This window comes from Pogoniulus pusillus, chromosome 20, assembly GCF_015220805.1.
Source record: "Pogoniulus pusillus isolate bPogPus1 chromosome 20, bPogPus1.pri, whole genome shotgun sequence".
NCBI classification, from domain to species: domain Eukaryota; kingdom Metazoa; phylum Chordata; class Aves; order Piciformes; family Lybiidae; genus Pogoniulus; species Pogoniulus pusillus.
In genome coordinates this window covers 17,266,809-17,283,207 of record NC_087283.1, presented here as the reverse complement: position 1 = coordinate 17,283,207, position 16,399 = coordinate 17,266,809, and the positions used below count along the sequence as shown (strand labels likewise).

General features: G+C 40.8%; 2 protein-coding genes across 15 annotated transcripts in view; one reads left to right on the top strand and one right to left on the bottom strand.

Moving 5' to 3' along the window:
• The window catches only part of FTO (FTO alpha-ketoglutarate dependent dioxygenase), a 234,474-nt gene extending 227,860 nt beyond the window's left edge, over positions 1 to 6,614 (bottom strand). For all 9 annotated transcript variants that reach the window (XM_064160391.1, XM_064160392.1, XM_064160397.1 and 6 more), the window contains exon 1: positions 6,531 to 6,614. In XM_064160391.1, coding sequence (XP_064016461.1) covers positions 6,531 to 6,569 — 39 coding nt within the window. In that variant the 5' untranslated portion in view covers positions 6,570 to 6,614. The remainder of the gene's footprint in view (positions 1 to 6,530) is intronic.
• A 105-nt stretch (positions 6,615 to 6,719) lies between these two features.
• RPGRIP1L (RPGRIP1 like) overlaps positions 6,720 to 16,399 on the top strand; it is a 73,574-nt gene continuing 63,894 nt past the window's right edge. For 3 of the 6 annotated variants that reach the window (XM_064160385.1, XM_064160386.1, XM_064160383.1), the window contains exons 1-5: positions 6,720 to 6,897; positions 11,846 to 11,903; positions 12,195 to 12,286; positions 13,098 to 13,242; positions 15,909 to 16,201. In XM_064160385.1, coding sequence (XP_064016455.1) covers positions 12,202 to 12,286; positions 13,098 to 13,242; positions 15,909 to 16,201 — 523 coding nt within the window. In that variant the 5' untranslated portion in view covers positions 6,720 to 6,897; positions 11,846 to 11,903; positions 12,195 to 12,201. Of the gene's footprint in view, positions 6,898 to 11,845; positions 11,904 to 12,179; positions 12,287 to 13,097; positions 13,243 to 15,908; positions 16,202 to 16,399 lie in introns of those variants that run through there. The other 3 variants (XM_064160384.1, XM_064160389.1, XM_064160387.1) reach the window with 3 other exon arrangements.

Here is a 16,399-nt window from a genome sequence, read left to right as displayed (position 1 = left end):
ACACTACATAGCTTTCTGAAACTCTAATCACCTGCTAACATCTTTCAAAATATTTATCTTCAGAAAGATGTTCATTCAAGCACAAGAAGTTCATTTCACATGAAGTTTTACTTTTCCCAGAAAAAGAGGGAAGTTTTCCACAATGTACTTTCATTTTCTTTATGTCACTGTTTGAGAACATACTCACGTTTAAAAAGACAACAGAAAACTTCCAAAGTTCCTCTTGTATTTTATAGCATATCTTTCAGCTGAAGGGAACTCCAAATCACCACATCACACAAGATGCTCTGACATACACACATCTACCTAATCTGCTGCCTTGAAAACCATGAAGAGACTGTTCAATAGGGAAACTGCAATTAAGCAAACATATGCTCTGTTCATACTCTTTATTATAGAGGGAAATATACTTCAGTGTTTTGAGGCAGACAAGGAACCAAAGTCCCTGTGAAGGTATCGGCAATCAAATCCCTTTTATGAAATGTGAAGTGTCTCCAAATGATACAAACTGAATCAGTCCAATTAAAAAAAAAGGCAAGAAAGCATAGAAGCTTGGTTTTGCCAGAGCAGAAATCAAATTGACACTACAAGAAAAATATCCTGAAGTACATGGAACATCACCAGATTCTTTAAATGAAGACACCAATTCTGCACCTTATCCCTCTTCTAGGACACCACTTGCCCTCTACACCGTAATCTGGCAAGATAGTAATGGCTGTCATATAGTGGGAACACATATTAATAAGTCTAATAAAGGTCAGAGTTAATGGAACCATTTCATGGAGCCATATCCTGTAAGGTACTGCGTAAGCATAACAGCTACTACACCAGTGGCATGCAACCAAGCAGAAGTTTCAGTTGGCTACATCTAGGCTATGCAAGTAACAGGTATGAACTTAAAATTGCAATATATAGGACTATGAATAACAACTAGATAAGGTAGAGGGAGAAAAAAGGTGACAGATAAATGAAGAGAAGCATTCATGAAAGAGCATATTCAGATATGGAATATGCACAGCTCCCATATATATATCACATACAGGATTCACCAGGATCAAAGTAAACTGAAGACCTTTGGGCCCCTGGCATTGAACTTCTACGCTACTCTCATACACAATAGCCTGACAGGCCACAATCAACCACATCTGAATTACTGCTTTCAGTATCCATGCTCATCACACCCTAGCTCTAAGATCTTAGAAGATACATGAGCGCAGATCTCTTCTTATTTACAGCAAAACCAAGAGACTGAATGTAAAACAACATGTTTAATAAATCTGCAGAGCCTAAAGTGCCAATATAATTCAGAGCAGCATGATAGACACGCACTTCTTAATTAAGTGGGTGATGTTCTAGTTAAAACAAAAAGACAACCTTGGGCCATAGCGAAGATTAAGTGTGCACTCTTGCAAAGGAAGCTCCTGCTATTATCACTATTAAGGCTTTAAATCACAAAAAATAAACCATCTAATAGTCTCTATTCAATAGTAAGTAGAAAGTCAGGAGACAGACTGATTTGGATTAACGCATTTTCAGTTATAACAAGTAATTTTACAGAGGATTAGTATCTTGATGGTCTGATCAATACTAGGCACTGCTGCTATTACAGATGAAGAGAAAATTACCCCTCCAGTAATAAAGTGTGTATGTCTTGGTTCTCCTTCATTTGCTGAGTCCATTACTGTAATGGTTCCAGCATTAGCAGCTGAGGCAATTTAAGCAGCAGGAATGTGCTGAATTTAAAAGCAAGGAACATTTGCCACTCATTCTTTCTTGTATTTTATTCTGCATATGCAAGGCTTCTACCTGACCATTTCCAATACACAAATTATGTATTATATGACTATCAACACTATTTCTTAATTATTGTCTCATTAATAACAGAAAGGGCCAATAACGTGATTACCACAAAAATTGCTACTGGCATATTGGCTGCTGATTCTGCTAAAACCTGCACGCCACCCACCTAAACAGAAATATGACATGACAAGAAGCTTATTTAACTGCATCTAAGCTGTTTCATTAACTTTCATTTTCCCAAACACAACTTCTAAAAGAATCCATTTAAGCTGTCTGTTAGAAAATGTTGTATGCTTTTATTTTAAGAGAAAGAACAATGACAGTAAACATAAAAAACATGCAAAGCTTTGTTAAAGATTTATATTTCCTTGCCACTTTGTCTAATAAGTCTGAAAAATATGGAATTGCAACATGAGTATCTCTGTAAAAGCCCTAATGAATATTCACATCTGCGTATATCAATGCATTTATTATTTGTATACCAATAACTTCATTGGATTGGGGTCCTAGCTGTGCTGGGAGCTGTACAAACAGAACAGTAGAGTCTGTGGGACACATTCTCTGTAGTCAGTTCTAGTTTAACAGTAATGAGAATTAGTATAAATAGCTATATAAGGTAATTGTCAACTGATCTTCGCAGTCTGTTCCAAAGAACACCAATGTAATCCTTTCCAAGTAAAAGAAAATAATAGTCCAAACTAGCCAAGTATCTTATCTTTCATGTCTTAATATGCAAAAAAGGGCAAGAGAAACATACAGAGGCAGTTACTAGAACTTGGCATCTGTCATACTGAACTAACTTAACAAACTGAGTCTTGAGAACATTAAAAAATTTTACATAACCTGTGACTATTAAACAAGATAATAAACATGCTAAAAGCAAAACAGCTTCCTTCCCATGTGCAAAAGGAGAAAACACTAAGCAAACTACCAAGTAAGAGTTTTCTATTTCATTTTACTATGTGGTACTTTTCTTTAATCAGCAGCAAGCTGATCTAAATTTCAACCAACAGTGTAAAGAAAATGGAATCCAAGTAGCTATAAACTGTATTCATTAAAACCAAGTTCTAAGTTAAACAAAACACATCCTCAACAGACCTTTTCATTGAAGTGCATTTACTGCCAATGAAAAGTCCCTAGTCCGACAGCTCTAGTTCTATGTGCAGAAGTTCTATGCTAAAAGGAGGACCAAAGAAGCTGGACAGCACACAATACCTCTGAAGGTGTCTTTAAAAACTTCAGAACAATCATGCTTTGCTGTCCACTTCAGACTCCACAGGAGACTAGCATCCTGAATATGATGTTTTAGCACACCTGAGTAGTCCCGGGAGGAAAGCCTGAAAAAAGTTGAGAAACAGAAGCCAGAAGCTGGGCTTGGAACACCAAATACTAGCACAAACAATTTCATTTCTGCTACGCACTCAAGCCAACTCAATCTAACCAAGTGATCTGCAAAGTGGAAATTGCTCTATGACAGCACCGCACTCTACAGAATTTCTACCACACATACTTGGAACAGAAATATTCTTCTTTAAGAGCATAAATCAAAGCTTGCAATACACATAAAAATAGAGAGAACGGTTTATCACATATAAAAAATAATGTGCTTTGCATAACTGCAATGCAACAGCCAGTCCCAGGCTTCTGATAAATAGCATTTAGCCATACACAATTACAGCAAAACAAGAACTTTTATTCAGGATTTAATTCTCCAGAAGAGAGACAGTGCCAGGAGATACATAATCCAAACCAGTTCCTTTATCCAACCACTTCCCTCTCATTAATAAGTATCATAAATCTTACTTTCCAGAGGAGACTGGGTTAACCCCATCAATATTTGGTTTGCTATGACATATTTTGACCAGGACCTAAATGGAAGCATTGGCAGAACTACTACAATAAATATACAGTTCCTTTGCTTCTAGTATTTCTTAGGTGAACACAAGTGAGCGAAAGTTACAGACTGAAAGGGGAATTTCTGTGGTGCCAGGAACTCAAAGATGACATTTGTCATTCAATTGTATAAAACAATGCCAGTATGAGAATGCTTCTGTCAAAAGAAAACATATACTTCTCACAGACTGGAATGGGCTCCCCAAGGAAGTTGCTGAATCCCCCATCCCTGGAAGTGTTCAAAAGATACAGAGATGTGATGCTGAGGCACATGGTTTAGTGCCAGACTTACTAGAGTTTGATAGTGGTAGGACTCACTGATCTTAAAAGATATTTCCAACCAAAACTATTCTATGATTCTTCTATAACCCATCATCTTCCCATCTTTGCCTTCCTCTTCATCATTCTAAGAAATCCTCCTTTTTTTTTCACTGTCAGTACACAAGTTGATCTCAAGCACTACCCAACTTAGATCATCCTGCTAAGGTACCCTACAAGCATCCACACCTTCAAAATCTCTACAAAGACCCCTTCTTAGTTTTCATATTTCTCTGTATATAACACCTATATATACCTATAACATCTAGAAGTGTCTGTAGAATTACTTTTACTCCAGCTTGAGTTTTTAACACACCCTACTCTATTGATACCTCTTCAAGTGCCTTGCTGTTTCTACACAATGTAGTTCCCTCCTACATGTTCTTGAATGATTATCTTATCAATAACAGTATTCTCCTAATACAAATGGCTACCAAAAATGTTTAAGAGACATTACAAAGCCAAAAGCTCTTGGATAGATTGCATAAACGTATAGAGGGAAAATAAACAAACAAAAAACTTTGGTTTGGGTTTCCTTCTGAAACATAACTGCATTGGACTGGACAGAACAGCTTATACCTCCATGAGCTTTTACAAATATAGGAAGGGTAGAGCACAAAAGAAAGAGAAATTACCATCCTCCAGCAATGACGGGTAGCATAAACACTACTTACATAAAGACCACGCTGTCCTTAAAGAGTTGTTAAGAATATTATTACTGTGAACAAGCTTTACTTTTCTAACAAAATGCATAGTTGCAAACTGAGGTCAGACCTTTTCCCTGCCCCTACAGGGTAGTAACTCTTAATGTTAAATAGTCAATTAAAAGCAATACCACACCCAGAATGGTCTGTCTGCAAAGACAGGTGAAACAAATTACCATTTTAGACATCTTTTTTTTTTCCCTGAATTTGAAATGGTTATATTTTTCCTTTCATTAGCACTACTAAAATGAGCACTATGCTTTCAAACAAGTAACTTTCCTCTTCTCTGTACTACTGTTTTGTAAATGAAACCAGCAAAAGTACAACAGCAATCGGGGTTATTGTCAAACATTGTACAATGTAGCAGAAACATGCCTTTCAAAGGCACTTCAACCAACAAAACATTCACTAATGCCGATTGCTGAAACAAACAAGGCAGTGACATCTTCGATGAAAGCATGTAAGAGCATTGTATCTAAACACGAGTAGGAAAAAGCGTTAAGTTAGGATGGTGTAAGAGACGTGAAAACATTTATTTTGGTGACGCTTGGTGTAGAGTAAGAGGGCTTCCACATTTGAAAACACAAGCACAGTAACATAACGCATCATCTCACTGAGTTTTTGACCAAGTCAAATATATTTACCTGTGTAAATTTTGCCACATAATACAGTAGAACTGCCCTTTACATTAAAGCATCTTGCTCGGAGAGTAAAATTCTTTATTACTAAGTATTATTAAAGATGCATTAGGTTTCACTCAGTAAGGGGAGCGTGGAACCGAAGATTTCCAAGTTAATTAGAACAGCAGCCTGGCCCCAAGTCGCCAGACTGACTTCAGCCACGACGATCTCCCCCCGCCGTGGGCTCCTTCCCCCAGGTACCCGAGGCTACTGCACACACGGAGCACGCTTAGCGAAGCGGCTGCACAGCCGCGGGGAGGGGCTACAGGCCCGGGCCATGCCTTGCAGGGTTTCGGCATCAAGCACTGCTGCCTCAGCCCGTGAAAGCTGCTGTGGAGGCTGCCACGGTCGCCCGTGGGCGCAGCAGCAGTCCTTCAGGCAGGGCAGGAAGGCAGCGGCCGGCAACCCCCGCTGGGTACCCACAGCGCGGAGCTCGGTGCTTGGGCTTCCCTTTCACAATAAACTTGACGGCGCTCCCCTCGCAGCCCCAGTTCCCGCTCCAAGCAGGAGCAGCCGGCGCTCCCCTGACAGCCCGAGTTCCCGCTCCAAGCAGGAGCAGCCGGCGCTCCCCTGACAGCCCGAGTTCCCGCTCCAAGCAGGAGCAGCCGGCGCTCCCCTCGCAGCCCGAGTTCCCGCTCCAGCCAGGAGCAACCGGCGCTCCCCTGGCAGCCCGAGTTCCCGCTCCAAGCAGGAGCAGCCGGCGCTCCCCTCGCAGCCCGAGTTCCCGCTCCAAGCAGGAGCAACCGGCGCTCCCCTGGCAGCCCGAGTTCCCGCTCCAAGCAGGAGCAGCCGGCGCTCCCCTGACAGCCCGAGTTCCCGCTCCAAGCAGGAGCAGCCGGCGCTCCCCTCGCAGCCCGAGTTCCCGCTCCAAGCAGGAGCAGCCGGCGCTCCCCTCGCAGCCCGAGTTCCCGCTCCAAGCAAGAGCAGCCGGCGCTCCCCTCGCAGCCCCAGTTCCCGCTCCAAGCAGGAGCAACCGGCGCTCCCCTCGCAGCCCGAGTTCCCGCTCCAAGCAGGAGCAACCGGCGCTCGCGCGGAACCTCTGCCCTGTGCAGCCCCAGACGCCGCCTAAGGAGGCAGGCTCGCCACAGGCACGCTCCTCAGGGCTGAAGGGGAGCAGGAAGCAAAGAGAAGGTACCTTCAGTTCTTTCTCCTGCTCCCCTGTTCGCCTCTTCATGGTGCCGCCTCGCTCAACCGCCCAGCCTGCAGCGGCGCGCACCGAGAACCGTCCTCCCTCGCTGCTCCGAGCAGCTCCCGCCAGCAGCAGCCAGGCGCCGGCTCCAGAGTGACTACAGTTCCCAACACGCACCGCGGCACCCCAGAGAAAGCCAGTCCCGAAACCCAGCTTTAGGCCGGCACGCAACGGGAAGGAGGCGCCGAGGCCTATCCCGGACTACAGCTCCCGGCGGGCAGCAGGGCTGTGGGCCCCGGAAGTGGAAGGGTTTGTGTAGCAACGGAGGCAGTTAGTGGATTGCTGAGAGGAGCCGTAGGGCTGGCAGGGAGCTGTGAGTACAAGCGAAAGCTTTCCCTTCTCTGGGGCGTGGCGGGGGGAGAGCAGCGGCCCTGGCGCTCGTCAGAGGGGCTGCGGTGCCGAAGCAGGGGTGTCCCAAGGCCAGGAAACTGGAATCGGAGTCGCTTAGAAGCGGGGCCGTCGGGGTTGATGTTGTTCTGCGCTGCGGGGAGCTCGATGCACCTGAAGCGCAAGTTTCAGACCTGTGAGGCTGCCTTGCTCGCAGCTCAGAGCCCCTGGGGAAGGCGGGCTACGATGCCTCACCCAGTGTTAGAAGTAGCTGTGTAGCTCTTCTCAGTTACGGTTTCTCTTATGTGGGTAAAAAGGCTGCCGGGCGCAGTCGGGAGTTGGATTCCTGTGCCCGAGGGCGGGAGGAAGTGGGAGGCGTCGGCGCGCCTTCTGGAGACCAGCGCCACCAGCCTTCCTTCCCTGCCACCTCCAGTCGTGTCAGTTGTTGTCGAAGCTCATGGAGATGAAGAAAAATTTGAAAACTCTTTAAAAATATGTTGAAGACAAAACACGGCTGGTTTGATTTTTCTGTGTTCCAGTAGGATTTACAGATCTGAGATATTTTTTCCCTCAGATGTTCTAATTTTGATTCTTAGTAGCTTCCATATATGTGCGCGCGCGTGTGTGTGTGTGTGTATATTTTGCTTTGGTTTTCCTTGCTAAAACTCACGACATTGCAACAGATGATGTTCCAAAGATAGTATATGTGTGTGCCTACCGAGTAATAAGTGAGGTTATTTCAGATGACACAGTAGGGTGCAAACAGTTATCTTTAAGTGTCAGAGAATGTAGGCTGGAAAGAGTTTGTGATAGGCTAAGATAAGTGGGTGGGCTGCCTCCCTCCCCTTTTTTTTTCTTTCCCCCCCCCCTTGCCTCGACCAAAGAAGAGAGATTAGATTTTGTGAGAAAAGCATCATCTTGACCACGGCCAAGACTTATGGAATTCTAAGGCCATGTTGAAACAAGTGTTGTAATTTTTCAGATTTCCCTAGAAACTGCTCCTTCTTACCCCACTGGCTAAGAACTTTTGGAAATTTAAGTTATCCCTTCTCAGATTTGCTACATTTGAATGATGTTGGGAGAACAGTATGCTTCTGTGAGTTAAATAACAACTTGGACCTAAAGCGTGATCTTTGATACTTTAAGAATTCATGCTTGTTACTCTCTGCTCTTGCATAATACTGCAAACTTGTATGCATTTTTTTTTTGGCAGTAATTTGCTAGATATATGTGTTGGTAGTAGCACTTTTGCTAGTGCAATGTGTAAGAAAATAATTGCTTTAACTTCAGTAGCTACACCTAAAATTTTTGCGTAGGCCAAACTGGAAATTCTTACAGGTTGATCCCAGAAACATGGCTCATTTTCCTCTCTTTACATATCAACTTCTTTTTTTCATATTTTTTTAGGAAAAAGAAGTGTGGAAGTGACTCTTGGAAATGAAAACAGTTCTTAATTGTTGAGGTCCAGCATGATGTGTGGATCTATCTGGATGCAAATATAAATTTATGTCTCTTTATTATGCTTTATTTTAGGAAGTGCTGGTCTCTTAAGCACAATCACTTCTGCAGCAGTGTTGCTGTGTCAGATGGAAATGCTTTTCAGAGTAGTGATATGGAAATGTATGGAAAAATCTTGTCATTTTATAAATAATGCTCAAACTCTTGACTACAGGAAAAGTAATTTTGTTTCAGTGTTTGTAATTGACACTGATGTAATATTCAAAGAGTAACTGTAATGTATGTAAGACATGATTTACTGTTTGAAGATAATGGTTGTTAGTGATTATTGAAGGCATAGGTGGCTCTTATGTTGTTAATGGGAGAAATAAATTGCCAAGCCCTCTTCTAGATCTGTGGTGATATTTTCCTTCCTGTGATGGTTTGGGTGTTCCCTGCCCCCCACGCTTTGGAAAATCACCCAGGCTAGACTCAGAGACTCTGGAAATTGAATGAAGCTTTATATTTACAGCTTAGCACAATATACAAACAGATATTTACAATATATACAGTTATATACAGAAATATACAAGTTAAAAAGTAATACAGAATCACAACAGCCCTCCCAGAAACCTGAGTCCCCAAGAGGGGCTCTCAGCTGCCCTTCCACCTTCCTCCCACCCCTCTACTTTACCTGAGACTGCCTTATGCCCAAGGTAGATTGGAGGGTTGGACAGGGGATTAGGAAGCAGATGGATTAGTCACACAGACAGCAGTTTAGGTTAGAGACAGAAGTGAAGCCCACAAAGCCCAGAGAGCAACTGTTATCTATATTTATGTTCTTGTTTTTGTACATCTCAGCAAGCCTGTGAGTGAAGTAGACATCACCATGGTTTCCTTCTCACAGCCTGTAATCTAGTTCTTCTCACCAAAACATTCTAGCTAGGCTCAAACTAGCACATTTCCCTAAAACTGTGAGGCAGGTTAATAAATTCTTTTTCATAAAACCAGTTAATTTGTTGTATTCTTTCCTCTCCTTTGCTTTTCCCAGAACAGAGCACAAAACTGAATACTTATTTTCCATCATTTTGTAATGAAAACAAAGCAAAAAAATCTTAATTTTACTTTTGAATTTTCCATCTTTCTAAGTTTTGGGGACTTCAGGTTTGCAGCACTTCTGTTTTGTCACTTGTCTTCAAGTCATGTTGCCAGTAAAAACTGAGTTTCAAGTACAGTTCTGTTATTTTAATTTGTTTACAACTCAAATATTTCTGGGGGTTTGGTACAGCCAGCAATGGATTGCTATTGGCAAGGGCTTGTGTGAGGGACAAGCATGTGCAGTTTTGTCTTTGTTTTTTAAATGAATTAATTTCTTTTATGCTGAAAATAGCAGGTAAATACCCATACCAAGTGGCAAATAGTGAAAGATTGTGCTGATAAAATACTTGTTTAGCTCTTGACCTCTGAGAAATTTGCCAAGAAAACACTGCCATTTTTAATTTATGAAGACATGTACACTCTAGAAGATGTATCATAGCATCTTCTCCTGGCTCCTGTGGTGGTTTGGGTGTTACCCTCACCCACACACTTTGGAAATCACCCAGACTAGACTCAGCTGGCTCTGGAAATTGAAGCAAGCTTATTATTTACATCTTAGCAGAGTATACAAGCAGATATTTACAGTATATACAGAAAGATACAAGGTAAAAGGTAATACAGAGACACAGCAGCCCTCCCAAAAATCTGAGTCCCCAGGAGGGGCTTCCAACTGCCCCTTCACCTTTCTCCCACCCCTCTCAACCTTACCCCAGTCCCAAAGAAGAATGGAGGTTTGGCCAGGGGCTTAGGAGGCAAAGTGGATTAGGGAAGAAAAATGGAGGGTGAGGTTAGAGAGATGTAGCTCGGAGCTCCCCAGCAGAAGTGAGTGCCTTATGTATGTTTTGATTCTTCTTTTATCTCTCAGTAAGCCTGTGAGTGAATTAGATGTCACCATTGTTTTCCTCTCACAGCCTGTAATCTAGTTCACACCAAAATGTTCTAGCTAGCTTCAAACTAGCACACCATAATAACCAAATTTGGATTGATCATACAGAAGTAAAGGTTTCTGTTTCAATTTGACAAAGCTCAGAACAATCTTGAGGGATTTGTGTGAAAAACACAAAAAGAGCTGAGAACACTGGGGCACTGGATTCCAGTTGACACTTATCTGTATTAGGTTACAGTGGCTCCATGTCCTGGGCCTCAACATCACAAAGTGTTACTCTGTTTCTGTGATTGACAGCATCAAAACTGCAACCTAATTGCTAATGTACAGGTGAAGATGAGTTTGAGCGTTTCAACAGTCATGACAAGAAAACATTTATTATAAACAAAGGGAAGCTGTGTTCAGGTTGTTATAAACAGTGAAAGATGGAAATAATATTTTATCCTAAATTTTAGTAATGAAAAATCAAAAGACTGAAACCAAGATTGACTTTTGTGGACAAAACTTCCATTAATCTTTTTGAACAAGCCGTAAGGAGACCTGCTTATGATAGAAGCCTTTACTAGTGAAGAAAGATGTGTCTTTAGCAGCAATTCTGATTCGCAGTTTTGTTTAGCTTCTTCATGGAAGGTCTGTGAATTATACTGTGTAACTTCTGCCCTGTGGATGCAAGTCTTTAGTAACATCATTGCTAATTTCTCAGTGTTTTCCTAGATGTTTTTGGATTCACTAAGGATTTATATCCCCAGTATGGGGGAAAAAAAGACTGTCCAAAGGATTTTTAAAAAAAAAAAATTTCATGCTTTTTCATCTTTGTGTGGCTCTACTGGTCAACATCTAGTTTTCTGCACTGGAAGAGAAGAAAGAAGCTGTACTTGTTAGCAAATATCTTCATAGATTACACTGAAACAAATGTAGTGCTTTCTCACATTAATGCTTTCCTAATATCACTTTATCATGTAGCTAAGCTTTCTGTTGCCTCAAGAAAGAAATGTGTTCGGATTTATGAGAATCATTCATAGGAGAGTTTCTATTTTAGAAAGTAATTTCTCTTATGACAATGATTGAAAGAAAAGTAAGAGAATGGTAGGCATCACTGAAATGACTTCATAACCTCCAGCACCTCTAAAAGAGTCCCATTCAAAGTGTGGAAGATGGCATTACTCATCTACCAGTTGATGCCTTAAGCTTTGACCTGTCCTAAAATGATCAAACAAACAATTATAAAAACAACCAATAAAACCCCCATAGGTCTTTCTCCTATGTGTGCTTTGAAATATGGCCTTAGCCCAGAGATCACTGAAGAACCAAAACAGAACTTAAAAAACTGAGTTCTGCATACACTAAATAAAAGTGAAGCCATTGTGTAACAAATAAGCCATCTTCTGAGCACAGGTTAGAACATTAAACTTGCAAATTTAGATTATCCTTTGAGCAACAGAATTGATGTAGAAGCATTCATAGTAGAGTACAAGTCTGACATTTCAGTGAATCTGTCATTGCTTTTTTACAGATTTACAGAATACCAGATTGGAAGGAACTGCAAGGATCATCTAGTCCAAACTTTCAGGGTGAGAATAAAGTTTACATGAGATGGCCCAGCACCCTGTCAAGCTGGGCCTTGAAACTAAGGTAGGGGAATCCACCCTGCCTTGGGAGTTTATTCCAATGTCTAATAGTTCGAGTAGTGACAATTTTTTTTCTGGCATCCAATCTCCCCGGTTGCAACTTGCATCCATTATCCCTTGTCCTTACCATGCGACTCTTTTCCTTCATTTTGTGTGTTATGTTGTAGTTCATTCTAGTCTCACAGTTTAAGCTACAGGCAGAAAAGAATTTCATTTCAGTTGTGTTGTCTGTAGGTAAGCCATGTCTGTTCCATCTGACGAAACTGTGGGGGACCTGCCTGTGAGAGATGTAGGTCTAACTCCAGCGGGAAATGGTGGAATACAAGGTTTGTACCAGCTGCTATTTATTACAGTTACAGCCTTTGATCAGTGCCTCCTTTAGTTTATTTCTAAAAATGTTTTTGACATTCTCTTTCCCAAAATTAAGTTCAAATACCATTCAAAATCTGAATTAATTCTGGAAGATACTGTGACCCATTCTCCATCTACATTGCTTGTTATAGGAGGGGAGTTGCTGTGAAATGCTGAAAGCTGAGTTCTTAATTTCAGAAGAAAAGAGGACTTTTTGTTGAATTGAGGGCAAGGCCAGACCCATTTGTAACAAACTGGGAACCAGAAGTAGCATGCGATTTTGATATGTCATTCAGTTGCTATTAGAATGGAGCTATTTGCCTTAGACTTGTACTTGAGTAAATTTACAGAATCATGAGTTAATCTTTTCAAACGTGGAGAGACTAACTCTGAAAGAGATTAGAAAGCTTTGTGATAATGATCATCTTATTTTTTAAAGTAGTATGTTGGACAGTACCTTGTTACTTGGTAAATATTTCCTGTTGTGTTGCCTAGTAGCTAATCAGTTTGCTGTATCATTTAATCACTTTTTAACCTGTAAGAGGGAGGGAAAAAGAAGCGGGTAATAAGGTTAGACTCCACGATCCTAGAGGTCTCTTCCAGTGGAAGCAATTCCATGATTCTAACAGCTTAGTAAATTTGAAAAAAATACTCAACAGACTTATAGTTAAGTGCAAAATCTTCAATTACTTGAAAACTTTGTTTTCCTTATTTCGAAATGAGTTAGGCTTTTGATGCCTTGTGGAATGTAGTGGAGGTAATTTAAAGTTGTGTTGCTCTGGGTAGAACCATCGATGACACAGAATGCAAAAGCTCGACAGGCTGTGTCACGAATCAGTCGGGAGGAGCTGGAAGACAAGTTTCTTCGTTTACGTGATGAGAACATCTTACTCAAACAGCATGCAAATAAGCAGGAGGACAAAATTAGGAGGTATGAGACTTAATGTTTTTTTATATTAGCTCACAAAATCATTTTCCCTTTAAAACATTATTGACAAAAATGCCAGTTTCTCTTGCAGCAGTAACAAAAAATCATTTGTTGGAATTAATTTTTTGTGTTGGTTTCTGGTTGACTTTGTGCTGTATGGAATATTTTTTGTCTCTCCATATAGAGAGTTACACTGCTATCTACCACTTCAGAGTTGGTACCCCCATAGCTATGCTGTCTAAGTACAAATGGATATTCTGGGAACTGAAGAAGAGGCTGTAACAGTCTAATTATTAATCAAGAATTTCATCCTTCAATCAAAATGGCTTATAAAGATTCTGCTCTTATCTTTATAATTGTGTTCAGCTCTTCTTCATTCCAGGTAATAGGTAACTGCATTGAAGAATCATAGAATGCATTGGATTGAAAGGGACCTTTAAAGTCACCTAGTCCAACCCTCCTGCAGTAAGCAGGAACATCCCCAACTAGATTAGGCAGCTCACAGCCCATCAAGCCTGACTTGAAATATTTCCATCACCTCCCTGGGCAACCTGTTGCAGTGTTCCACCACTCTCATAGTAAAGAACTTTTTCCTAATGTCTAATATCAATCTGCCTTCCTCTAGTTTAACACCATTGCCCCTTTTATTGCTACATGCCTTTATAGACAGTTCCTAGCTTTTTTGTAGGCCCCCTTCAGGTATTGGAAGGCTGCTGGTAGGTCTCTCCAAAGCCTTCTCTTCTCCAGGCTGAACCCCAGCTTTCTTCTGTCATTGTAGAACAGGTGCTCTAACTCTGATAATTTTTGTGTCTCTACTCTGGATCTGCTCTCTCAAGGCCATGCTTTTCTGACAATGGCCCAGAAGTAGTATAGGAAGCACAGTACTTAGTGGACCCAAAAATACATATGCTGCTTTAGGCTTGTGATTAAACTTAGTGCTGGGCTGGCAAACCAGTCTGAACTCAACAGAACTGTTGATGGTATTACACTATTCCAGGAGGCCTAATTAATACAAAAGCCCTGTGACTCTGTTTCCATATTGCACTCTATTAGTAGTAATACAATCTTGCTGCATCTAAGCTAGCTCCTGATCAGCCAACCAGTTCGTGAAGTGGCATCTGAAGATTCTACTTCTGTAGATGGGACTATTTCATAACCTTCTAAAGTCCAAAGTATTCTTTCCTTTTGACTCTTGATTCAATGTGTGAGGATCAAATTGACCAGCATGATGCAACTCTCATATTTTCTGTTAGGTACCATCAAATACAAGGTAGTGGAACACATCAGTTATTCTAAATGCCAAATGTAAATGCTTATTCTAAATGCCCAGTCTTATGTTTCTGTTAGCTCATTCACTTGGGCAAAAATTTGAATACCTAAATCAATATTTTAAGGCGCAGAAAGAATAAAATACAGTGTTTGTCTAGATTATCAGAAAACTTCAAGCTGAATTTCTTTCTCAGCATCCCTCATGCCAAAATCCTTGTAATTAGAAGTTTGGAATGAATTTGCAGTAGAAGTATATTTTTAAAAAAAAAAGGTGTGTGTGGGAGCAAAAAACCTGCTTACAGGCCAGTAACATTTTATGATATCCTAAAGTTATTATGGGGTGTTTTTTTTCTTTCACTTTTGTTATTTTAAGTAGAAGCTTCTGTCCCCAAGTACACAAAAATAAAACAAGCCCCTTTCAACAAATGAAGTGTGTCCCTATTTTCAGTTCTCTTTCTAGGCCTGCAAAAATAGATTCCCTGTAAACTAGATACAGGTCTTGAAGATGTGTGACCAATTTTGTGAAGTCTTAAACCTGTCTCTCTCATCAAAGCCACCTTTTCTTTCTTTATATGCCAAGTTTTTTCCATTCACTTCTGGATATGTTTTCTGTTCTTGCATATTACATCACCCCCATGTGCCCTCTCTGCCTTTTGTTCTAGCTTACCAGTGTTTATCGAAACTAAAGGAAATCAAAGGTACAATTCTTGAGATGCCAAATGCAAAATTTGTATCCTTTTAAAGACAGATGAAAACCATACCCTCTGTATCTAATTATAGTCTTCAGCTTACCGTTCCTTCTCTGAAGCACACTGGTAATATTTACCAAGTATATAATTGAGTATGGTGATGAGGACTATTAAGTCTCTTTCTCCAGAGTACCTTTTAAATATCTCCATCTATATATTTTAACCACTTCAAAACTTCAATATATATTTAAATCCTAAAGTATGAGAGATGATATATCATTGGAATGTTGTGCATCATTAGCATTCTTTCAATAGTTGAATGTTTTGTGGAATTGTAGCTTTTAGAATATGCTCCACCACATCCCAAATCTGTAACTTTACTTAACAGCATGCAGAGGTTCCTATATAAGGTCATGCGTTAAAAATTACATTTAAGCAGCATATGGAGTAAATATGTGTCCTCCCTTTACTAACCTTAAATGATAAGCCTTAGGAAACTGTTATTTGTCAGTGCTATAAAGCAGATTGCTGCACAGTGGTTTCAATTATCTTCAAAGAGTTCTTCACAGGCAGTAATAGTTACATCAAAACCTGAAATTTATTATTCAGGTTCTATGCTGAAGTCTTCTCAGTGATTATGTTCCTTTCAACAGAATGCTTTTTATGCTGACTTTTCACATTCTTTTTCATCTCTTTTATTATTTTCCCTAGAATGGCCACCAAGTTAATACGGCTTGTTAATGACAAGAAGAGGGCTGAGCAGGTTGGTGGCGGCCCCAAGCGGCTGGGCCAGGCTGTGGAGCTGGAAGAAATGATTGAAGGTTTGCAGGAGAGGGTGCGGGAGCTCGAGAAACAAAACGACAACCTCCGCAGCAAGCTCATTTTAACTAAACAGCAGCTCCAGGTTATGGGCCGCAGGCCTTATTCCTACGTTCAGTCTCGCATCAACACTGGCCTCAAAAAAGTGAGTGAGGCTGCTGGCATGGCAGGGCACAGAAAGAAAGGTACCAGTCACATTTATTAAACAGTACTTCATATAGATATCACTACTTACTGCTTCCCTGTGGCAAATATACACTCTTCTGTTCATCAGATTGTTCTTCCATTTTTTTCTTGTATGTATTTATAGCAGTCATGATAACTTTTTTGACTTTGATGTCTTTATTTAGGGGTAAAACAAAAGTACAGATCTGAAAGTAAAG